This window comes from Pristis pectinata, chromosome 32 (genome assembly GCF_009764475.1).
Source record: "Pristis pectinata isolate sPriPec2 chromosome 32, sPriPec2.1.pri, whole genome shotgun sequence".
Taxonomy (NCBI): Eukaryota; Metazoa; Chordata; class Chondrichthyes; order Rhinopristiformes; family Pristidae; genus Pristis; species Pristis pectinata.
Window position 1 is genome coordinate 16519903 of NC_067436.1, and position 26617 is coordinate 16546519.

The 26617-nt window shown below is 38.3% G+C and overlaps 1 protein-coding gene across 4 annotated transcripts in view; it reads right to left on the reverse strand.

Moving 5' to 3' along the window:
• Positions 1 to 26617, reverse strand: part of scaper (S-phase cyclin A-associated protein in the ER) — a 276699-nt gene that overhangs the window by 33975 nt on the left and 216107 nt on the right. For all 4 annotated transcript variants that reach the window (XM_052042536.1, XM_052042537.1, XM_052042538.1 and 1 more), the window contains exons 25-28: positions 15793 to 16025; positions 6498 to 6653; positions 1516 to 1753; positions 510 to 659 (exon numbers count right to left, since the gene is read on the reverse strand). In XM_052042536.1, the coding sequence (XP_051898496.1) occupies positions 510 to 659; positions 1516 to 1753; positions 6498 to 6653; positions 15793 to 16025 (777 nt within the window). The remainder of the gene's footprint in view (positions 1 to 509; positions 660 to 1515; positions 1754 to 6497; positions 6654 to 15792; positions 16026 to 26617) is intronic.

The following is a 26617-nucleotide window of genomic DNA, read 5'->3' on the forward strand; positions in this document are numbered from 1 at the left end:
ACCAAACTCCATCATTCAATCAGGTTGTGATGACATTCACGTACACAAAATGGGAACATATATTTAAAATCAGAAGGAGAATGCTTTGTAATGAAGCAGTTTGAGATGTTTGGGAAGTCATTAACAGCACTATGTAAATACGTCTCTCGTTTCTTGGTAAACACTAGGAACATGTACATCCTGGAGAACCCCATTTCTGCAATTTATTGCAAGGTTACTGGAAGAGTTGAGAATTTTCATTCCCAACCTTACTTCATTTAAATACAAATAAAATGTCAAAAAAAAAATTTAAAACCACAGGTGATAAATTGAAAAAAATATTAAAACAACATTTGGAGAAATTATTGCAAAAGCAATATATCATTGAGGCAAATCAGTATATAATGACATGGTAATCTCTTAGGAATGCCTAAACTAAAATTAGCAGCTGAGATTTTGTTCCTATTGATTTCGAGGAAGGCTGGCAATGTTTTCAGTAAAGGTCCTGTGGCAGAGTGATTGTTGCTTACCTGATTGTCTGGGTGGTTTACAGTAAAATACCCCACGCAGACGATGACTTCATGCAGCAGGTCCTCACTAGTGTGATGGTAACAATACCATAGCAGTGAACTAACAATGTGGCGGAATGCCAGAGAGAGGCCCTCCGCACCACACACAGCCTATTTGAAAGAAAAGGATGGAATAAGTAAGCTATGCACAGCCCCGGTTGAATAAGCAAACTTGTGTCACCGTTTAACATAAGAATCATGAGCAGGAACAAAAACCGAAATTGCTGGGAACACTCAATAGGTCAGGCAGCATCTGTGGAAGGAGAAACAGTTAACTGGGTTTGGGATCCCTCGAAACATTAACTGTTTCTCCTTCCACAGATGGGGTCTGACTTGCCCAGGGTTTCGAGCATTTTCTGTTTCTGTTTCAGAGTTCCAACATCTGGCATCTGCAGTTTTTTTATTTTCAAACAGGAGCAGGACAAGGCCATTCAGCCCTTTGGGTGTGACTTGCTATTCAACAAGATCATGGCTGATATTCTACTCAAACACCATTTTCCTGCTTTATCCCAATGTCACTCGATTTGTTTAATATCCAGAAATCTATTGATATTGGTTTTGAATGCAATCAATGATTGAGCTTTTCACTGTCCTTCAGGATTCACCTCCCTTTGATTGAAGGAATTTCTCCTCATTTCAATTCTGAATGGCTACTGCTTATTTTGAGATTGTGACCCCTGGTTCTAGACTCCTTGGCTGAGAAAACAATCTCACTGTGTCTACCATATCTAGCCCTCTAAGAATTTTGTATTTTTGCAATTGGTTAATAAATAGCTCAACTGAAATGAATAGATTTACTGAACTACATCACTAGATTCATCTTGCATTTTAAAGACCTCAAACAATTAACTGTTCCACTGGCAGGTACACTCTTTTAAGGAAGAGAATATATTAGAGCTTCAGAAACAGTCATAGTTTCCATTGTTTGCCTTGATCAACAATTCACCATGGACAAAGCTCATCTCACCTGAAAAGTGGGAAGATCCAAAAATGCAAAGCTGTTTAGGAAGCGAAGACTCTGGATCGCGACGTGAACGGTATGTTGTGGGTAGGTTTCAGCAGGCGGGGAGGTGTTGTGGTCAGGGACTGTACCATGAAGGAGGATGCAGTAAAGCATGTTAAGAACGCCCACCAGCTCAGTAGACTGTAGCACTGTGGTCAGTCCAGTTGGGTCGTGCCTTTTGTTCTCAAATATGTTGTGCGATCTGTCAAAACAACAGGCTAACTCATCAGGATGTAAATGCTGGTGTGCTAATGCATTAAGATCATGAGATTGGATAAATATGACAACTTATTTCTCCTTGAAGGAAATATATACAGTACTTAGTTCCAGTCACCCTGCTCTTTCCTCATATGCTTGAAATTGGTTTCTTTTCAGGCCTGTATTCAATTCTCTTTTGAAAGCTAATATGAATCTGCTTCCACCAACTTTATGCGCAGTGAATTTCATTGCAACAATTCTCTGCATTTAAAAATATTGTGTCCATTTCCTCTCTGGTCAGTAACGGATCAGTTTGTGAAGTGGTTTTAACTTTCTAAGGACAAACTCTATATGCTATTGTTTGACTGTGGCACACTCTGAAGTACATTCACTCAAGCGACGAGATACCACTTCCAGACAGGTAATATCATGTTCACCTCAATTGCTGCTGTTTAATTTGAGTGTAAAGCAATCTGGTGTAACTACTCTACAATCTGGTCACTTTACTCTCTTTTTCTTGCCTCATCAATCGTCTATTCTTAAATGTTGGCTTAATTTCTGTGTCTATTGCCAACTCTGGTAGTGCTTTTCACTAGGGGTACTGAATAACAGTCAGGTGTCAGAAGCATGGGGTGTATCGCCACAAGTAATACACTCTCAACTGGTGCCCCAAGTGACTATTTCTATTGTTAAAGGAAAAAAAATCCCTTTCCACCAAAGATCGAGTAACAAATAAATCAAACCTTATTAAAAAAAACATTTTCAGTTAGCATTGACAAAAGATACAAGGTGCAAATCCTGTTCTTTCAGAAAGGTAAACTGATTGAATGTCAAATTCACTTTCTTCAGCAGCCCTGACCCTGCCGAATGTCACCTACGTCACTTGCAATATCAGTTGACCGGCAGCTGCTTCCACTGGAGTCACAATGGATCAGGGGTCAAAATTTGATGCCATTCATACACGCTTTGCTTTGCTTCGCTTCAGACTAACATGCCCAAGTTGTTACACGAGTTCCAAATAGAGATTTAAGTTTGTTTAACGCAATTTGCTGTACTAAGTGTGGGAAGACTATGTCAAAGTCAAATTTATTGTCATATGCACAGGCTCAATGAAAACTTACTTGCAGCAATGAATCCACTGTGGAATCAGCTTTAAAGTATATAAAAGGAATTTTCTTTTATATGGTATTTATCACAAACTCAGAATAATGAAAAGAAACCTGATAACCATGAAGTACTTTTCCGTTGGTTGCCGTGAAGGACACTAGAAGCCAATTTACACACAGCAAGGTCAATCAACAGCAACATGATAATCACCAGATAACTTATTAGAGATTGAAAAGCAAAAGAACTACAGATGCGAAAAAAATGAAATAAAAACGGAAAGTGCTAGAGATACTCAGCAGGTCAGGCAACATCTGCAGAGACAGAGAGAGAGAGACAGAGACAGAGAGAGAGAGAAAGTTAACTGCCAACGATCCATCAATAGAACTAGAAAAGTGAGAAAAGAAGCGCATGTTAAGTTGCAGAAGTAAGGCAAATGTCTGTGATGTGGTGGTGATCAAGGTTGTTCAGGTGGTGCAAAAGTGTTTGGTGCCATTGGTGTGAGAACTGACCAGAATGAAATAGATGACTAACGGGGGGTGATAGAGAAATAGAGAGAGAGTTGGGGTTGGGGGGGGGTAGATAGAGCGAGAGGGGCTGGGGAGAGAAAGAGGGCGAGAGGGGCTGGGGAGAGAAAGAGAACTCTCCCACTCTCTCTCCCCCACCCCCAAAGTGCTTTATTTCAATTACAATATAAAATTTCAGTAAGAAAAACAAAACTTAATTGAGGAAATTCTGAAATTCTCCAAAATCAGTAGATTGTTAAAAGACCCAGAATATCTCTGCCTTTCTTTTAGTTCAAACTGGCTTCAGTTATGGCCATGGTTTTGCTCCCCCCCCCCCCCTCCCCAAACCTCCAAAGGCTCCTTGCTCTTTCCATATTCTACTCCACATCACTCCCACAAGTTTTCGGTTCGCCTGCTTGCTCATAAACCCTGACTTCATGCATTCACTTTACAATCAAAATCACTTAGCAAGAACTGACAGTAAATACTCTTGCTTTGGTTGTGAATACGTAGCCTGTTGAAAGTCTCTGAAACTACACAGTTGCAGAATAAACTTCTTTCCTGCAGTCAGCTTCTGCAAGCAGTTGTTGATGTGAGTAATGCAGTTGCATAGAAAGGGAAGCTGGAAAGGAATAGAATGGTAGATGGAGATAAATTAAGGTAGGAAGCAGTTTGTGTGGAGTATAAACACTAGCACGGACCAACTTGGCTGAATATTCTTTCCTTTCTGCAATGCTCTGTTATTCTCTGCAACTGTCTAAAATGATGCCATAGATTATTATTGTACATATAGCTTAAATGTTTATTTGAAGTTCTCTGCACTAAATTAGAGGAGGCACTATTGTGCTTTAAAGCAAAAGATTTATATCACTGCTAAAGTAATGGTTAGACAAATTTTAAATGTATGGATTAAGTGTTCATACAATATAATCCTGCATCATAATTTCAGATCATCTCGCTTCATCCCACTTGACATTATTTTCCACTTCTAGCATTCATTAATTATACATTAAACCCCTCTTACTGACCACATCCGAACAAGAAAATATACCCATTCAAATTAAAATCAGTTCTTCAAGATAAACCTTTATGACAGTTCCAACTGAATACATCCGATGCTCATAAAGCAATATTCATCACAAAAATACTATGAAAACTATTGACAAAAATAACATACTTTAAAGATTAATCACACACTGGGATAGGTTATGACAGCTTCCCTGCTTCCTCCACAAAATACATAATCCTTTGATTTACAAGAAATAGTAATTTTTAATATCTTGTCTTGCACTGTACTGCTGCCACAAAACAACAAATTTCATGACACTTGTCAGGGATAATAAACCTGATTCTGATCTTTGTATACTTCCTCCACCTGATATTTTATGGCTGACTATTGCTGTTCACAGCCTCCAGTCTCTCTCTGATATGGGATTACTGTCCCATGGAGGCACTGCCCATAACAAGGGGATTGCTAATATGGAAATGCAGTACCAATTAACAAATTCCAGAATGCATTTATTTCTACCAGTAGTTCTGTGGTTCAGGTAAGCGGGAGAGAGGCACAAAAGCTTAAAAGTTATAGGTATGGAAAGGAAATGAAAGGAATGATCAAAAAAATAAAAGTGATCTTGCTGGGGGAATGGGGACACAGTAAATATTAAAGTGGAAATAAACAATTTTTGTTCCTTATCCAGCCAAAAGTGACAAATATCCTGTTTGTGTGTGGAAAAGAGAGGACAACAACAAGGAAAGATGTAGGAACAGAAAAGAATATGAAGAGACAAGGTAGATAGCAGGATGTAGGGTGGATGATTGTGGATGAAGGGGGAGAAGAGCTGTAGAGACCCAGCAGAGCTGTGATGACCTCCATCATCAAACAGTCCACTGACATTTATATAGGAGGGAAAAAAAGTTTTCCAGAAGTGCAGGTGTTAAAACGATGAACTCCGTCAATATTTCAATGGGGGCGTAATCTACAATCAGGATTCAAATGATGCATATAACACTCAATATTAGTTAAAACCTGACATTAAAACAAGCAAGCTTTAAGGTACTTTAAATCCTTCAGTTACATCAGAGCCCAAGATTGCATTACTAATTTGCAATCATTTCAGTTATCCATTTATTCTCATTAACATGTGAGTCCCTCAATTAGTAATCACTTCAGGGGATTCAATATTTTCCATGAAATCTCAGTTACTCAAAATAGACTGAACACTAGTCAATATCAAACAAATTGATGTCAACCGTCCTCCAGTGGTTTCAATCTATAGGCTGGAATGTAGTAATAAGACTTCATTTTTAAGACAAGTTTTACATGCTTCTGGAGTGTGGAAGAACAATAATTACTTATACTAACCACCACATTTGGTCAGAAAAATTTCAAGAAGACTTCAGAATATTTACCTTTGAATGCTCTGATGCTTGCATTGAAATTCTTTTAAAACTGTTGATCATCCCTGCTTATCTTTTGGTAATTAATGCAAAGAGTTGCTTTTGCTTAATGGACAAGCCCAGCCAATTCTTATATGACTGTTGTTGCAAGAATACCCAATTACACCTTTGCTGATTGCGCACAACATAATTTGAGGAAGGCATGGACAGATCACCAATTTCTGTCTCTCTGGTTCAGGAAATTGAAACCAACTGTTGTGCCTCTATTGGAGTGCAAGCTAAGCATATCTCACTCAAAAGTCAATCCAATGGACAGTTTAACATATCATTAAACAGATGATGGCTGCACAGCAAGTATTTAAAACACTACACATTCAATAGTGCTTTTTCTACTTTTCCTATCTGTCAGTAACTTTTTATTCTAGATTTGTTTATTTTGTTGAATTTAAGTTCCGCAGCTGCTTTGGTGGGATTCAAATTCAGGCTATCAGGTCAGTTGTTTAGGTCCCTGTAATACTAATTGACTAACTTAAAAACTTATTACCATACCCCGGAAAATAATATAGGAACCCAGTGTAGCCTTGATAATGGGGGACTAGCAGAAATTTTATGTGACGTCAAGAAATGAAGAAAAGTTAAGAACACATTCACCAGAAACTAAAGAATCTATAGCTTTGAAGAATTCACTAGGTGCTGTGCACTTGGATAAAAATCCCAGAAATTTGCGACCTAGACACTTACCGATTGACAATAGTGAAGCAAAGACGACACATACTGTGCAGTAGAGCTGTAACGTTTTGCAGAAAGGAAGCAATTTTAGGTTGCTCATCAACAGGACCTTGTATGGAAAGGAAGCAGCCATACAGCTTATCGGTGAGTCCAGTGTGTACCATATAGCTAAGGATGAAGAGAAAATCTACTTTAGCAGAGCAATTAAATATAATAGATTGAACTAATATACTAAAAATCTCAAATCTGTACACCATTTTTCATTCTAAATTCCCTAACTATTCTCATAATGGGCACTGCCTCTATAATTCTGGGAGGGTGCAATTCACAATGGGACAGGTTTATAAAGGAATTTTCCATTATAAATGTGGAGAAGGATTTATAATGTAAATATGAAATTAAGGACAGAATGCTGCTGTAAAATAGTAACTCAGATACTTGACCTTCCCTTGCATCCACAAGGGAAATCAACTGGTTGAGTAAAATTATTTTGCCTCGAAGTGAATTTGGATATAGTTTCAAATATGAAAAAATCTATCCAGTATACAAAAGGTTACAAATTAATCTACTTTTTGCAAAACAGCTCCAAAAGTTTAACATCAAATTGTAATGAGCTCATCAAAATTAGAATCATAATTTTGTGCCCTGTTGTAACAGTTCTTATAAAAACTGTTAAGGAACTATAATGTCAAAAGTCTTACTTTTCATTTATACCAAGTGAGATAATAATGATGTGACTAAACAGAGTTCAGACTCCAAAATAGCTTTCCTGTGGCTTAGAAATCTTCCTAGAGGATTCACCTTGGCAATATCTCTGGTCAAATACGTTCACAGATAAGAATGCTCAATTATTAGGGAGGAAATTGGTGCTCGGGAAGAAAGTATTTCAATGCTTTGTAAAAAGGGAGGCTGCACCCATGAAACTGTAACATGATGTTCCAGAGAAAAATGATAATAGCATTTCCCAGAATACACGGAAATATAACTCATGCAAGTCAAAAGTGGTGTTGCTTCCTCTGGGAATGTAGCTTGTCTTCGAGGCTAGCAAGTTGAATTTAAAGAATTCTGCTTTCTATAACCAGCAGAGACTAGTCAATTCCTGGCCAGAACTCTTCATGAGGAGTTTCAAAGCAGAACTATTGTCAAGTGGAGACAGGGACAGGAGTTGAAAAATCAAGGTTTGTTTATTTGGGATGTACACACATGTTCACACAACTGACAATGGACTGGGGGAAACTCTGGCTGTAGCTCTTCCAACCACAGTCTTACCTCAAGAGAAAGTAATTGGATGACAAACATTTAAAAAAATTAACAAGTAAATTGTAGGTATTTGGATTGGAGGAAAAAAAACAGATGAAATATTTGTTCAAAGTAAGAGGTAAATTTGAATTAATGAAAGATCTGGTGTCAATGCCTGGGTTTAATCCTATTCCAAACTCAATGTCACAAAACCACAGTGAATTCTTTATGCAGCCTCCTGTGCCATTTATCCCTCTTGTCATCTCACGCTGTCTTCACCTTTCAGGAGTAAAGGTTGGATTCATTAGCAGCCGTTTTTCAGGAATAAATTGAGGATAACAGCAATTGTACCCAGGTTAGATTGCAGTATTAATTTTACTTGTGGTGAAATTAGCCAGGTATGTCTGTGAGGTACACTTCAGCACATCTGATGTTTCCTTGGTTTTAGTTGTGCCATTGGTGGCATAAATTGAAACCTTTGGGGACAACTTCTGCATTACACTTTGAAATAAATGAGCACATTGCACTGATATTGGCAATGCGTCGCAAGTTCAAAGGTCTGCCAATTTTAGTTTTTAATGCTCCGGATAAGGATAAATGCATCATTGGTAGTTCCCTCACTGTTTGCAACTTCTTTACACAAATCACATCAGACCTGTATGTTGTATTCTCTGCCCTCTTGATAATTCTCTGTCTGTGGCATGGAGTCATACTTGGCACAGGACTCGATTGGGCAAACCATAAGTCAGGACGGAAGTGGTGCGTATTACACAGAGAATATTGCCACTTCCCCTCTCTGCTACACCTTCCCTCAAGTTTCATAGCAGCCATTAAAGCAGCTGTTCTGTGGCTGTCATAAGGAGGATAGCTTTAAGGTCTGACATGATTCCCAGTAATCAGTGTATTAATGACACAGCAGCTGTGAGCTTCTCAAGCAGCTCTCTATGGGAACTGCTTCAGAGGTTCCCATTTTAGCTTGTGCTACTGTGCACAACTGCCCCAGCATGTTCTCATGTGATTTTGCCAGTTTCACATTTTTTTAAAAAAAGACAGGTGATTCAATTGGATGTTACTGCTACAACTTGCACATGCTCAGTGCTCCAAAGCAAAAATCCAATTTCTAGACACTGTATTTTATTTCTCAGAAGCAATAACAGTTTTGGTTTCTGTAGGGCCTTTAATGTAGATAACACTCAACTTTGTTTTACAAAGGGAGGTAATAAGATAATAAGTCAAAATACCTTGTGTGTAATGAATGTTCTGTAGGGAACAGAAGCAGCGCTGTTGCATATAGCGAGATTTCACAAACATCAATGAGGTGAGTGGTAGAGTTGGTTTAAGAAAATGGAGCTAGCTGTCAGGGCAATTCAATGCCCCTATCATTGCTGTAGGGTATTTAGCATCCATCTGAACCATCAGAACAAGAACACAATCTTTGATAAAATGACTTGCTATCTTTTCCTGCCTCTTTCCTTCAGACCATCTACATCAGTGTGACAGCCTGTACGTACTCTTGTCCCTGGAGTGGGAATTGAAAGTAACATTTTCAGAATCAGAAGGAATTCAGTCCAGCTTTCCACAGAAAACACTGCATGTGTCATGAACTGGAGTAATGTGGTGTTGATTCCAATAAAACAGCTGGAGCTGACAACATCCTATGTTGCCAATACTAATCATGGAGGGTACACTTTCAGCCTATCGAGAAACAACTTAGTTGGGAATTTTATTGAATATACCACGTACACAAAGTTTAGAAAGATAATAGATCTAATCTGTTACCAGAAATCTCTATTCTACTTCATCATTTGTGAACAAGAAACCAACTTTTGAATCTATGTGAGCTAAACATTAAAAGAGCAAACAGAATACATCTTGGTTGCTGCAAGTAATGCAAATGAATACAAAATTTCACTCTATTAGTATATATTTTGTTGGTGTGGCAGGGGTAGGGATGACTTGTAGAGACAGTGGTTCTGGGTCAGTGAGGGGAAAATAGCCAGCCAGGGTTACCCTGGCTTCCAGCAATTTCCTGCAGGACAGTGTGTATTTAGGAACATTTGCTGAGGTGTAGATTGGCTCTGATGCCCATCAACTGTTGAATATCTTATTGACACGTAATGTTATGGCTTCCACTGTCACCACATCACTAACGTACCCCAGAGTCAGTAATAAATGACATTTCTGGAGGGTGAGAGAAGGGGGGAGTCACTGTCATGATGAAAGAAACTTGCATTAAAAAGCAGTTTGGTAACAAAGATGACAAATCAATTTTGAGGTTACTAGAAGAACAGTATATCTTTCTCCAAGGACAAAAGCTTTTTTTCTCCATCCAATAGCCTGGTCATTTAATGCAAAACACTATCCTTTAATTTGTATGTAAAAACCCCAATGGAAATCCAATACATTTACCTAGGAGGTAGCCTTTCCAGACAGACTTGTCATTATACCTCTTCTAATTTGTCTATTCGTGACCAAGTGCATCTACATTCTCTCACTGCCCCAGAGACTTCTACAAATCACTGCTAATTGCATCTGCACCCTGTCACAGTTTCTAAAGCAGTTCTATGTCCTGCCCATCCCCTGCAATGCCACAGGTACTTGTCTCAGCTTACTCTGCCTCTGGCATTAACCAAGTTCAGTCTACCTGACACCTTCACAGTACAGTCCCATCAATCAGCAGACCTCCCAACTTTATTTTGTATAGTCCTTTTACGTTTATCCAATTATTGCTCACAAGTACATTATTATGGCAGAATTGTTTTTCCAGCTAACATTTTCCAGGCTATTGTTTTACCATTCTGGCAACCTGTTGGTGCCCATCTTCATCAGTGACAGCAAGTGTCAGCAATCAATTTTTTTTTAAAGTTTAAGATGGGGGCAATTACAGCCAAGCCTGACCTTCTCCTGGCTTCCTGAAACTTATCTTCCCAAGTCATTGTTCGAGGATTTTAATTAAGAATGGGGAACCTTTCCTGACTTTTATTTTCCAAATCCCTTGCATTGCACCAATGAACCAATCTAGTATCACTCTGCCTCCTGATAGCCCCCTGACCGAAATTCTATGTGTGAGAATGGATGGAACATGATTTAAGTATTGTAGAAAATTACATTTAAACGTGCTAAGGGTTTACCAAAACTCCTAGGCATATTTTAGATGTACCCACAATCGACTTAAGTTTTTCGGCAATGTAGGTGCTGCTGTCATGTTCTCCTCTAACCATCTCAATTTTAAATGTTAGAAGAAAGGTTAGAACCATAGAACAATACAGCACAATACAGGCTCTTCGGCCCACCATGTTGTGCCGACCTTCAAACCACATCTAAGACGATCTAACCCCTTCATCCCACATATCCCTCTATCTTAAATTCCTCCATGTGCTTATCTAACAATCTATTGAACTTGACCAACGTATCAGCCTCCACCACCACCCCAGGCAGCGCATTCCATGCACCAACCACTCTTTGGGTGAAAAACCTCCCTCTGACATCTCCCTTGAACTTCCCACCCATTACCTTAAGGCCATGCCCTCTTGTTTTGAGCATTGGTGCCCTGGGAAAGAAGCGCTGGCTCTCCACTCTATCTATTCCTCTTAATATCTTGTATACCTCTATCATGTCTCCTCTTTCTCTCCAATGAGTAAAGCCCTAGCTCCTTTAGTCTCTCCTCATAATCCATACTCTTTAATCCAGGCAGCATCCTGGTAAATCTCCTCTGCACCCTTTCCAACGCCTCCACATCCTTCCCATAATGAGGCGACCAGAACTGGACACAGTACTCTAAGTGTGGCCTAACCAGAGTTTTGTAAAGCTGCAGCATTACTTTGCAGCTCTTAAACTCGATCCCATAACTTATGAAAGCTAACATCCCATAAGCTTTCTTAACTACCCTATCCACCTGTGAGGCGACTTTCAGTGATCTGCGGATATGAATCCCCAGATCCCTCTGCTCCTCTACACTGCCCAGAATCCTGCCATTTACCTTGTACTCCGCCTTGGAGTTTATCCTTCCAAAGTGTACCACCTCACACTTCTCCGGATTGAACTCCATCTGCCACTTGTCAGCCCAGCTCTGCATCCTATCAATATCCCTTTATAAGCTTTGACAGCCCTCCACACTATCCACAACACCACTGATCTTTGTGTCATCTGCAAACTTGCTAACCCAGCCTTCCACCCCCTCATCTAAGTCATTAATAAATATCACAAAAAGTAGAGGTCCCAGAACCGATCCCTGTGGGACACCACTAGTCACAGCCCTCCAATCCGAATGCACTCCCTCCACCACAACCTTCTGCTTTCTACAGGCAAGCCAATTCTGAATCCACACTGCCAAGCCTCCCTGGATCCCTTGGCCTCTGACCTTCTGAAGAAGCCTACCATGCGGAACCTTATCAAATGCCTTACTAAAATCCATGTAGACCACATCCACTGCACTACCCTCATCAATCTGTCTGGTCACCTCCTCAAAGAACCCTATCAGGCTTGTGAGGCAAGATCTTCCCTTCACAAAGCCAGGCTGGCTGTCCTTAATCAGTCCATGATTCTCTAAACGCTCATAGATCCTATCTCTTAGAATCCTTTCTAACAGCTTACCCACCACAGACGTAAGGCTCACTGGTCTGTAATTCCCTGGACTATCCCTACCACCTTTTTTGAATAAGGGGACAACATTCGCCACCCTCTAATCCTCCGGTACCATCCCCATGGACAACGAGGACTCAAAGATCCTAACCAACGGTTCAGCAATCTCCTCCCTCGCCTCACAAAGCAGCCTGGGGAATATTCCATCAGGCCCCGGGGACTTATCTGTCCTAATATTTTCTAACAGCTCCAACACATTCTGTTGGTAAGGGTAATGTTCTACATGCTCTAGAACATTACCCTTACCAACACTGTCCTCAACGACATCAAGGCCCCTCTATCTATTCCTATCTATCATATATATCATAATATATATAATGTATGAAGGTTCTTCATATATTTATAGCCACGTTTGTGGATATGCAAACAGGAACATAAATAATTGCTAAGCTGATACTTCAGAATGTTATAGACATGACTTATTAACTTTGATTTTCTCTCTTCACAGATTCTTACTAACCTGTGTAATATTTCTTATATTTTCCATTTTCATTTTAGATAGCCTGCGTGCATGGTATTTGACCTTGTATAAACAGTGCTTTCTCCTGGCTTAATAATAAAAAAAATAGAAGTGTTGATTGGGGTTATCCCATTTAAGTAGCCCTCCCTCATAACTTCCCTAATCTTCATTTATTAGAAAGGAAAATTGGAGGCGAGTGAAGTCATAAACAGAAAACCCTAGATCTTTTGTCATTTGAGACAGGAAACATTCCTATTTATCATAGATTAATGTTATCTTTGTTCAAGATTAAAGCTAGATTGCTGTAAATATAATGATGTGAGTATGGTTTGAGGTCTGATGTAGACTTCTTTCCATTAATATAGATTGTAATAATAGGCTTTTCACAGTTACTAACACAGTTGGTCTTGCTTATTGTTTTAATATTTCAAGTTTTCACTGGTGAAGGGCATCATACCTTGTTGTGTAAACTTCCCTCACATCGTTAAAGAATGATCATGGATAGAGTTATTTCCTCTCTTTGATTCCTTTACTGCTAATAAAAATCCATTAAAACTACCGAACTAATAATTTATTGCCTCCTCCTCCCACCTTTTCTTCTCTGGCAGACCCTTTGGGGTGATTTGCTTCTACTATTGTCCTGTGGGCTCAGAGGCCTATGTGGAATCCGCAGTTTCCACAGGTGAGCAACTGCCTGCACCTTATTGGCAAATTCATTGATTTCCCACTCTCAGTGGACAGTTGTGCTAAATGACAGCACAGGCTGGAGAAAGAGCTATAACATTGCAACATTGATTGCCTAATCTGTGTTCCTTTCAAACTTGGCTCCTTACTAAGAGCATGACGCCAGTGAATTTATTCTTGTAAGAAAAGCTGATAATGTCAATAAAACAGTAATGTATAGTTGAATGGCTATACCCTTTCTGGGTTTCAGTACAGCAGCAATGTTCCAGTGGAAATGCGAGGGAGTCCTTTATCTCTCCATCTCAAGGAGAACTTGAAAAATTCAAATGCCTGATACGTGGTAGTAATTGTGTAAAATCCAATGATGTAAATCAATGCTAACAAAGAGGTCTGCAATGATGTCTGAATGGGACTGAATTTGGCACTTCATATATTCTTTCAGGTCTTGGATTTTTCAGTCATTTCCTTCCTTCAGGCTATTTGAGTCTGCTTCAGTCATTTCTCACCTTACTATAGAATCAGTTGCTTACTCTGCATGAACTCTGATCTCAACCTTCCTGAATGCCCCTGGCTATGGCTGCCATGCATTACTTCAAACTACCTGCACAGGAGACACTAAACAATATTGAGCAAAGACCACAATGGAGCCTCAGAAGGAATCCATCTCATTCTTTTGTCCAAAATGTTCCTCTCAGCTGAAAAAACTTTCACATCTCAGATAAAAAAAACAAATTAGGAAGGTTTCTTTTTCCCTTTGAAAGAAAGGAATCCCATTTATAAATGCATCCTTGTAAAATTCAGAATTGAACAAGATAGTTTTATTACTCTCAAGATCAAAATTATGCTGTATTTGAGTCTGTATTGAGTCTGTATTTCAGATACTGCACAGATTGAGGCAATATTGTTAAGACATAATTATCAATAACACTTTGAAATAATTTATAAAATATCCCACATTTTATAAAATAAGAGAAGGATAAAATTGCAAAATTTTAGTTTGTTAAACTCCAGTATACACTTGAGGTTTACGCCGAAGCTGCCCAGAATTGGATAAATGGGGTCTGTTTGTCAGATGGAAAAATGGACTCCATATCAGACAAAGAAAAATAAAAGAATAGAAAAGAAACAAAGGTGATACAGTGAGAAATAGATTTTATCCAGTAGGTGGTTAGGGTCTGGAATGCACTGCCAACAAGAGGAGGAAGCAGATTCAATTATAGAATTCAAAAGGGAGCTGGGTAAGTATCTGAAATGGAAGAATTTGCAGGGCTAAGGATAATGGGACTAGCTCTTACATGGAGCAGGTACAGGTGACCCCTGCGTTATGGCTGTTCGGGTAATGGAAATTCACCCTGAAAGAATTCACAAATCACTATCTAAAAATTTGAGATACAGAATAAAACTCAATCTCACAAAACTTATGTGGAAAAAAGTAAATAAATAAACAAAATTTATTTTTATTCAACTTGCATTTCTTGACGCATGCGCAGATGACTGCTCTGTATTAAAGAAAATTGCCATATGGCACATTTACTGGGAGCGCAATGCCCCCTCACCCCCATCCCCCCTCCGTAACATGGGGTCACTTATAGAGAACCATTAGGCTGAATGACCTCCTTCACAGCTACAACCATATTGTGATTCAGTAATTTTGTAATTTGACACTTGGACAAAGTGGTAATGGGGAAATGTCTGACCACCGAAAATACATCACGATCATCTTTACTTCAGAAACTGGCAGATGAAATATTGATAGGCGATTTGACCAAGCTATGCACAAAATCATAACAGAGTTTGGCTCCATCATCTAATGTATCCAAATGAATACTTCCAAGAGGTCTTACAGGAAGAGAGATTAGAAATCCTGACTGAAATTGCACATTTGCCCAGTGCACTGACAATGCAGCCAACTTGGGCAACACATCCAAGATTGTGGGGCTGTGGAGAAAAATGATTTCTGAAGTGAAGAGGGCAGGAGCAGGATACATCAGTCCACTATAAAGAAATTCTACACTTATGAAGTGGAAGACGATTGGGTAGGTTTAGAGGGGAAAAGAATTAAAGATATAGACAAGAAGATATTTAAGAGTGGAAGGTCACAAAGCATCCTACAGAGCAACAACGACTGAAGGACGAGCCTCTTGGTAAAATAAAAAATAAGTAGAAATCTGAAAGCAAAGGGAATAAGATTGCAATTTTATTGAATGGGATTAATCAGACAAGCATGCTGTATACAAAGTATTAAATGTTCCATTCCTATTTTCCCCCGGCCATTGCACTCACCTGATGAGATCCTGTATCCTGCTGTAGTAGAGTTCACTTTGTGAAAGATTATTTTTTGTTTCTTGCCCTGATTTCTTTGGTGTCCCTGGGTGGCTGTTCATTTCAGGCTGATTGTTGGCCAAGCAACCAAGCACTGTAGCACAGGTCTGCAGCAGTCCTGTGGTCAGTCCTTCAAACACCTGCTTGTTCACACTTTTTCCAAAGATGGCTTCATCCTCAGCAGGAACAAAAAGCTATAAATAAAATAGAATGGAATATTTTGCTTAAAACCCAATTAAGTCTGACAAACATCAAGCCATCTTCAAGTTCTTTAAATGCAAAATCTGTTTCACACTTCAGTGGATTTTTGACACCATTTCAGAGTGCATGCTACGAGTGTTACTCTTTTACTTAGGAGTGGGGTTCTGTGGCACTTTTGGCTCAACACTTAAACTGTAAATATATCTGAGCAGTGCATTGCTCTTACCAGCTTTGCCACAATTTTGTCAATTCTAGCTGGCCATAACTTTGATTCAATTATTAGATATTCAGGAGATAGATTAAAAGTTGTTTAGGAAGGGATTTCCAGAACTGAGCTGAGGCAAGCAAAAGCATGGCTGCCATGGTGGAATGAAAAAAAAACTGATGATGCACAAGTACAGAAAAAGGCTGCAGGAGGTTGTAGAGATAAAGGGGGGTGAAGTTACAGCAGGGATTTGAAAGTGAGATATTTGAAACTTGCACAGTCCCACTAAGGCAATATAAAAGTAGCCATATCTTTATAATATCCAAGAGTACATTATGTGAAGGTGATTCTGTTTGCCTTTGCCACTGTTACACCCTCTGTACCATTTATGTTTTAGAACAGGTTCTTTTGTACTTGCAGGAGGATAAACAATTTTGTTTACTGGCTTGGGAAAATCTACATAGGAAGGTAGATTCTGCAATTCCATAGATCCCTTTAACCACAACAGGGGGGGGGGGGGAGAGAAAGAGAGGGAGGAGGAGGGGAAGGGTTGGTGGAGGGACGAGAGGGACAGAAGGGGAGGAGGGTGGAGGGAGGGGAGGAGGGGGAGAGAGAGGGATGAGGGGAGAGAGAGAGGGAGGGGGAGATAGAGAGGCAGGGAGAACTTGTTTGCTATTGATTGTATTCCCCTATAATAAAAGCACTTTAAATCTGATTCCGGAATATCAACCATTTTTTTTTCACTAATTCACAACAGACAGACTAAACATTGAAATTTTCAGTACATTATCTGAAGCAGCAAGAGCAGACTTGGAACTTGTTGCATAATCCATTCCTATCCTGATTCCCCTCAGTATTAGAGCTAGCAAGGTGGCAAGAAAAAAGGCAAATTGCCGAGGCTAGCTTTGCACTAGAAACACAACATATAATGTCAGTTTGATTTTGTGGTGGCACTCTCACCTCTGTGTCAGAGGTCGTAGGTTCAAGCCCTCTTCCAGAGACTTGAGTGCACAATCCAATCTGATAATTCAGTGAAGTATTGAGGAAGTGTTGCATTGTCAGAACTGTTATCTTTTAGTGGGGACATTAATCAAGGGTCTGCTTGCACGGTTCCACTGAATGTGTACATCAGGGCACTATTTGACAAGGTATAGGGAATTTGCTCTCCCATTGTCTGAGGCAACATAAATCCAGATTCATTAATCTCTTCATTCAAAGGTGTCTGTGGGGTCTTGCTCTACATAAACATGGTATCTTGTCTTCCTGTAAATAACTAATAATATTTTAAAAAATGGCTGTGAAACTTTGCAGTATTAAAGATATGAAAGGTTCTGCATAAATGCACACTATTGCCATCTGCCTCCAGTCCCATTCCAGTACACAAAGTTGTTTTTCCATCTGCATGTGGAAAAGAACCTGCTACAAAACATAAATGGGGCAGCATATAGGGTGTATCAGGGCAAAGGCCAGAATCACCTTTAGTTACTATATATTATGGAAGTGTGGGTGTAAGCATTCACCTATGAAAATAAATTCTCTATTGCTTTGGTGGGACTGTGCAGAATTCAAATTTCTCATTTTCAAATCCCTGCAATGACCTTATCCCTACTTATCTCCAGCCTTCTATTTCTGACCACCTACACACCACAAGTTTTTTCATTCCACCAATGGCAGACATGATTTTACCTGGCTAGGCTCAGAGTTCTGAATTCCCCCCCCCCTAAACCATTTTTAATTAGCTCCTCAAGATTTTGGCCAGTTTTCTTAATATCCCCCTATGTGAGTTGGCAGCAAATTTTATTTGATAATCACTCTATACTATGTTAAAATAGTCATACAAACACAAGTTGCAATTTTGTTTTACACAGTCATTGTCACTGTCAATCTGAACTATTGCAAATGTGAGTTTCCAACAAGTTTCCCGGGCTGCTGGATCTACTGTCAGAACACTATGTTCCACAAATTCTGTCCATGCTAGACTTCAAGCTAAAACATGGGAATGGTTATACATGGAAATCCTCTCAGTGGGATGCTCCCTGAATGCAGCACAATGCAAGGAGGCCTCCCTAGTAAATATCAGGCTTTCCAAAATGTGATGACTATTTACAATGTACCCTCTGATGAAAAGGCAGGCATGAATATTTGCTGGGACCTCCAGCAATCTGGTTTATGTTCCCCTTTTAGTCTATTCCTTTCCAATCTGCCATAGTCCATTTTTACTATATCCACAAATATTGTCACATCCTTTATGTTTAAAGCTCTTTTGATATGTAACTCTTTGCTTATGTATACTAAATTACTACAGAAATGCAGAAGAAATATTAGCAGTAGTAGGTGATTTGGCTCTTTGAGCATGCTCCTCCATTCAAACAGACAATTTCAGATTTTTTTACCTAAGCTTCATCTTCCTATGCTATCCCCATGATTCCAAAAAATTGTCTTGATTATATTCAGGGGCTGATGAGCGTACCGGTACTCTAAGGCTGGAAAATTCTAGATTTACAAACCTTTGAGTGAAGAAATCATTCATTTCGCATCAGTATTTACCTGCTACCTTCCTCCCAGCATGAGAATGGTATTAATATCAAATTTCTCCCAAGCAGTTTCATGTCAGGACAATAAAAATGACAGGCAGTTCTTCTCTTTCCCAACAACTTGCCATGGATATAGTCCTTCAAGCTTTCCTTCAACGTTTCTGTTTTGTTGGCATGTGCTTCATTTACATTCCATGACAGCTGCTCTGTTGTAATCTGCTTTATTCAATCTCCAGTTGAATGCAGCTTTTCTGTTGGTTTTTCACTTTGAACTGAATCATTTTAATTTCCCCCCCTTCCTTTTTTCCTCCAACAGCTTGTCTTATTTCTCTTTCAAACGTCAATGTTTTTTTTTTATCTACTTTGAGTGTTTAATCTTTACTTGGTCTTGTTTTGATATTTCTCAATTTCCTTGCAGTTTAACTCTCATTTGTGAGTTCCCTTGGCGCTCCCTACATCAGATGGTTTGCCAACATATACTGGGCAGGGAGGGAATTGTTAATTCTGTGAACTTGTGAAAACTGCAGGAAACTAAATGGTGAAAGTAAATTGTCTGTGTACTGCCTACCCTTATTGCAAGATTGCTACCTTCAGGCCATTGGGATTAAATTTGTTAGGCTGTTGTATTGTTAACCAATCTGAAAAAATCCTGATGCTAAATTATCTGTTATTTTCAGAATCAGGTTTATTATCACTGACTTATACTTTGTGAAATTTGTTGTTTTGCAGCAGCAGTACAGTGCGAAGACATAAAATTACAAAATAAATAGTACAAAAAAAAGGAAAAATGAAGTAGTGTTCACGGGTTCATGGACCGTTCAGAAATCTGAGAGGCTGAGGGGAAGAAGTTTAAACTTAATCCTTCACTGTGAGAAGTTCATTTGTATTTTGTTCCTGCTGATTTTGTTTCAATGACTCTGTAAAATAATGTACTTTGAGATAAGTATGCAAATGGTGCCATACAAATGCTAGTCTCTTTTTTTGAATCTAATTATTCACCTGTTATCTCATTCCAATTTTTCATTCTCCTGTCTATTTTCTATTTCATTTCTCCAATATTCTCATTTTGCTGTTTGATAATGCACCTGTGAAGTGCCTTGGGATGTTTTACTATGTTATTGCAACGTGTTAAGGCCTTCATCCTAACTAAAATCCAATGATTTGCTTAAAACACATTCAAAGACATTCAAGAATGATTTCCTTTTAAGTCTGGTTTTCATTGATTAGTAAGAAAGCCTCAGCAACATATCTACAATGCTGGCTGTTTGATTTTGTTAAATTTGAACACCAATGGATTCTCAGCCACAAGGGAGGATCTCGCTTACAAAACATGCACAAGCACAAGTTTCAGCCACTGTTGTTGTGATCATGGACAAGTGCTTGAGCTGTGCTCTCAATTCTTGTTTTGGAAAAAGAGAAGTGTTTGAAATCTGCACTAGTGCACTGCTTGTTATCTAACTCAGTACAGATTAAGCATGAAAGCTAGGTCCTCCATCAATACAGTACAGCTTCTTAGAGGAGTACATGAAGCTACTAACTATGGTTCCCATGTTCCCCTTAGTATTTCTTTTTAAATATTGTGTAAGCCTCTGTACCATTAAAGGTATTACCAGGGCTTCTTTCTAAGCCCCTCTGATTGTACAATAAACATATTAAAAAAAATCAGTCCTGTGTTACCTAGTGTCTTTTAAATTGGTGGCTCACTGGATTCACAATCATGAATCAGATCAAATTACAAATGTAAACCTTTTAACAATCTGTTACCATGGCAATATAACCAATAGATAGCATAACGTACATTAAGGCTGTCAAGCCAGTTTTCACCATGCTCCAGATTGGCTTGCAAGACTTTACACTTAAGATGGCTGATTCTTTCTCTCAGACACCTTTTCACATAATTTCTCCTCATTCCTCTTTTATGACCTTAATAAGGTTGAGACTTGTCTCTTTCATACACAATGAGAAGCATCTGTTCCAAAAGCATACAGATCCTTTACGTTTGAGATGATAAGCCAGCTGCAAGCCCTCCTTTAACATTTTATGATCTGTGCTTCATCTTAATGGTTTCACTCTTTAGCTGAAAGGGGTTGAGGAATAAAAGGTAGCTTAAAAGGCCGCACTAGAGAGTAGGATGAAGTACTTGAATTGTTAAGTACTTATCCCTTATGTACATAAAAGTACAAATCAAAAGGAGAAATATTACAAAAAAATGTCAGGATTCCAAACTATGCAGAACAAATCAGTGACTCGAAGATACACAAAGTGAAGAACTTACTGACCAATATACGTGAAATGAAAACATGATTTTCACACCTCCATTAGCCAACTCATCTGCTGATTGCTTTTACAAAGACATTATGTGGGATGTATTATGCTTTACGGTGAGGCTTCTCTTTAAATGCTCACTGAAGTATCACTTGCTTTTAAATGGAAACAAAAATAGAGTACACAACATTCCTTTTGATAAGCAGAAGGTGTTGCATTTTTTCCACCAAGTATTCTCTAATTGTCTACTTAAAAATAAAATACAGGATAATAGATATGTATCCAAAATCTCTGCCCAATGACTTAACAGAGCACTGTTCCCCATTGCCTTCAAAGCTCACACTCATTAAATCTCTTATTTCCCAAACTAGTGTAGTCCCCATCTTTATTCTTTGTCTGAGAACCACAAACATGAGCAGAACCAGTATAATTCTACTTCGATGGTGCAGATTTGGGAAAAAATTCTCCAAGTTTTGTTCTAATCATCCACAACTCTATACCACTCCTGGATCAAGCAGGATTACAACCACAGACTCCCTTTCTTTGTGATTAACTGCCTCTGCAAATAATTTTCCTGCAACGCTCCAACTGTATCCACTCTTCCAATACCAAATGCAAAATGCTTGTCGATTTCTTTGTTTGTACGGGTAATGTTCATGCAATTGTTGCTGCTGCTATCAACCTCTACCCCTCACTTTCCACCATTTTGTCATCTACTCTACAATCTCTTCCACACTTTACCTTTGCAAATAAATACAACTTCTGACAGTTTCCACATGATTTCTAGCACTCTTTGTTCCACCGAGTGGCCAGCATTTTTTTTTAAACAAAAATCTCTCCTCATTTCTCATTCCTTGGCCCTCTTCACCTAAAGCACTTACTTTAACCAAATATAATCAACTTTCCAAATGCAGTTTTGGTTGGGGATTTATTATTGTCTGATTTTTGGGTTTGTAGTTTGCTTGGGATATGTGCGTTAATATATTTATGCAAGCTGGCAACATTGCGCCACACTAACCACTGGGCTGGGTTTTCTGCAGAAACTCAAAAAGTCACTTTCATTGTAATTATACATTTTGAATATTTCTGCATGTCTAGGTACAATATAGCATTTCATTTGTTAAGACAAGACAGCTGCAAATTTGGCAAGCAAGAAAGGGCCCAAATCCAAAGGATAGTTTTAAATAAGATTACGTTCCTCATGCTATCACTTTGGAGCAAGCTGTCCACAGTGCTCATTGGCAAATTTATCAAAGGAGGAAGAGGGAAAAGGAAAATAAATTATGCATGTGTGTAAAAAGAATGGTTGTTCTTCACTTCCTGGACAGGTAGCAGTAAACATTCATAACAGTTTTATTTCAATAGCAGGCTGACACAAGAATTAGTGGCAGCATTGCTTAACTGGGATCCAAATTTCTTTCATTCTCAAGTAATAGCAAAATTAAATATTATCAAAAGATGTAAAATAAAGTTAAATTAGTTGTTCTACAGAACAATAAAATGGAAATTAATATTGCTTTCAACTTATGAGACTGAAATAATTAACCTATGGAGTTTTAACTATATTATGTCTCAGTCTATTTCTTTCCATCATATTTTTCTTATTGGTTACTGAGAAATTGGAGTCAAATTAAAACAAAAACACCATGACAAACTTCTAACAATTCAAAATATGCAGGAAGAAGGCATATCCATTAACATAGCACAATATAATAAATTTCCTTATTTATTGCAGTCACTATACTTCAGAATAATTTTGTCAGTGTCCATGGTATAGGTAAAAACTATAATGGCAGCAGCTTTCCTAAAATCCTAATTTCTTAATCACCTAAAGCAAAATAACATATAGACCTGATCAAAATTATTTTCTGTTCAACTTTTCAACATGAAGTGGCTTCAGGGTAAGCTGATTAGTGGATAGGATCCTCTGACTAATTTTGTATGCAACAATCAGCATGAATAATATGGATAACTGCTTTGCCTCAGTTTCACCCAAAAAGGTTTCTTTAAAATGACCAAAGCACAATGACCAAATACAAACCTAAAAAGTTCCACAAAAAAAAATCCCAGTTTCTTCCATGTTTATTATAATATAATCAAAGATATTAGGTCTTAACAGAATTTGCAGCATGCTGGAGTGCTTTAGTACCGTAACCAAACTTGCTGAATCAGTGGTCAGATTGTTCCTGGTTGAACCAGGCTGATTCCAATGTCAGGCTAGTAGCCAGTGATGATAGCTGCTTATTTATAATCACTGCCTAACTCAAAACATAATTGGGTACAATATAACAGTAATTATTCTTCTGCAACCAAGATCTGTTGATGCATGGAAGTAAATTGGCCGACAACAGAATTTAAGGCTGTTTACTCAGGACTCCAGTGTTTCCTAAGTGATAAACTATGCAGTTCAGAAAGTGATTTAAATAACATCAAGAATACAAATTCCCTTAAGATCACTCCACATGCATTCAAAAAGGTAATACAAGTAAAGGAACATATGTTTATATATTCTGGAAGACAATTGTTTTTATACCTTTGTAATCATAAAACCACAATGCAATTTGAAGAATTCATAAATTGAATATCTCCCTAAAAAGCAAATCTGCAAATATCTATAAATGTGACAGCTATCATAAGTGAAAATATTAATTAGTATTGAATGGTGAGGCAATTAAATAAAAATGAACACAAGAAAATGCAAGTAAGCCTGCCCCACCATTCAATGTGTTCAAGGCTGTTCTACGCAACTCTTCTTTGCCTGATCACTACAGTTCTCAATTTCCCAATTTAAAAAAAAATTATCTACCTCCACTTTAAAAACTTCTAATGATCCAGCCTCCACAACTCTCTGGGGCAGAGAATTCCAGAGATTCATTATCCTCTGTGAGAAGAAATTTCTATGTATTTCAGTTTTAAATGACTAGTTCCTTATCTTGAAGCTACGTTCCTTGGTTCAAGGCTCTCCCATTAACAAAAACATCTTCACATCTACTTTGTCATCCCAGGAACTTGTGTTGCAAGAAGATCACTCGTCATTCTTCTAAACTCCAAAGAACATAGACCAAACCTGTTTCGCCTCTCTTGATAGGAGACTGCAGGGATTAGCCTGATAAGTCTCCTTTGGACTGCCTCCAATGCTACTGTCCTTTCTTAGAGTAAGGGGACCAAACCTGTGCATGGTACTCCAGATATGGCCTCACCAACATCCTGTTCAATTGTAGAAAAACTTCCATATCTCTGAACCCCAACCCATTTGCAACAAAGGCCAATATGCTATTTACCTTCTTTACTGCAATATGTTGCATCTGCCAGATAATTTTTTGTGATTCATGGACAACAGCACCTAGATCCCTCTGTACTTCACTCATTTGAAATCTCTTTCCATTTAGGTAATAATCTACCTTTTGGTTCCCCTTACAACAGAACAGATAATATTGGACTCTCCCTGTGATAATCTCTCAAGAGAAGAAAATGGATATCACTGTAATCACCAAGGAATGTCCCTGGGAGTTGGGCTTCAGGGATTAAGGATCTCGAGATGAAACATTAAAGATTTATATTACCTTAATATATGTGATAGATTGTGCAGGATATACAGACTGTGAGAAAGAATAATTTGGCTGATGCCAGTAAATATCCTCAAAAAGGCACAGTTGAGCAGCCAAGAGCTACAAATGCATCAAAACATAGCATCAAGTTGAAAGAAAAGATTTACCAGTGCAAAGTGAAAGTGCATTGGGCTGGGACAGAAATGCTAAACACCACCGGAGTACAGAGATAAAAAATGAAATGCTAGGTTTAATCAGGAGATCAGACAGCATCAATGGAGACACAAACAGTTAACATTTCAGGTCAATAACTGTTGTGAACACTTTCCAGTTCTGAATGCTTTCCAGCATTTTGTTTTAATTTAACAGTCCTAGTACCTGCAGATTCTCTTTTTGAAAGTACTGATGATTTGACAGGAAAAACAAAGTGTAAAGTATTAAAGTTGACAGCTCATATTTTTGTGAAAAAAATAAGGAAATTACAGGTCCATTAAAGGCAGATGCAGGAGAGACTAAAATAATTTAGACTCCCATTTTAAAATTAATAAATTGCATCTGCCTTCATACATGAAAGATGACAAGGCTGCATAGTGCAACCTGAAAACAGTCAGGTGAATGAGCAGTGGATTTGATATGTGGGGAAAAAATGGCAAAGGAGACTATGAGGGGCGAGGACAAATTCCCAGCATCATGAGGTCTCCAGCAAAGGGGATTAAAATAGGTAAAACAAAACGTAGATGTATTACTCATAACATTCCGAAGTTCCCCAGATTGTATTTTTATGCCTAAATGTCACTCCATTATATAATTTCTCCATGACTCCTTACATAAGCTTGGAAGGTTAGAATCAGCAATGGAGAACTTTCTGTTATCTGTCAGAGGCTGAACACTTGAACCAGTGAATACTTAACCTATGAATAAGCAAAGGGATTTAAAGGTCTGTGTAAATAAATCACAAATAGCAAGAGTGTAAGTACAAAAATAAATATTTACCTTAATATGGAAATTTAAAGTGAGGAATTGCAGCTTTGGTTACGCACAACCAAACCCCACTGTGCAGCACTGTGTTCATATTTGAGCGTTGGTAAACACGCAGTGAACAATTCACAAATGATAGAAGTGCAAAAGATATAATTGTGACGAAAAGTTATTTAAAAATAGCTTTATTTTACTGATACAGTCTGAACAGAGGTCTCATTGATTTATTTAAAAAGATACTTAAAATGATACATACAAACTACTTCCTGTGATCCAATCAAAAAAAAGGGCATCATTTAAAATTAGAGCTTGGCCATTTAGCATTGAAATCAACATTTTACTCTACATAAAGCATAGTGGAAATCCAAAATTATTTTATCCAGAAACGTATGGGGTCCAGGAAAATGGACATTTCCAAGACCGAGATTGATAGGGTTTTTGTTGGGATTAAGGTATGAAGACATTTGGAATAAAGTTGGGTAAATGAAGTTGAGAAACAGGTAGGGCACTGGTGAGATAAACATTTTTCCTTGGCTAGCTGCAAGGATCCTACTTGAAATGAGCTTTGGATGCAGCAAGCCTGTTTCTTACTGTCTTAAGTATTTGTGTGAGCATTGGTACTAAACTGTTGATCTCACTGTGGAAAGCCAAACAAATGGTAAGCGTAAGAAACAGAAGAGTTATAGCGTTCTTCTTAAGTTGCACATTGCTGTCATTACACAGTGACAGTGCCTCTTTGTATCTGAAAAGAGTGCTCAATGCTGATATTAGATAGCAAAAATAAAAATGTTTTACTTTCCAGATCAGGCACCTTTTACAGAACAAGTTAAGAAGAAATCATTTTATTAACTTGAGTCTTGATTACTCTAAAGGTCCAATGTGTTTCTGCTACAGGTCATGCAAAATGCTACTTAAGCTGCTATAGTCCTGTATTTCCATTGCCATCATTCTCTTCAAGCTTCCTACACTCCAATTAAAAATTTTTATTCAGTTTTAATTCCCTACAGGTCATAATCTGTCCTATTCTGAAGATCTATTTATGACTTATGCCTCCA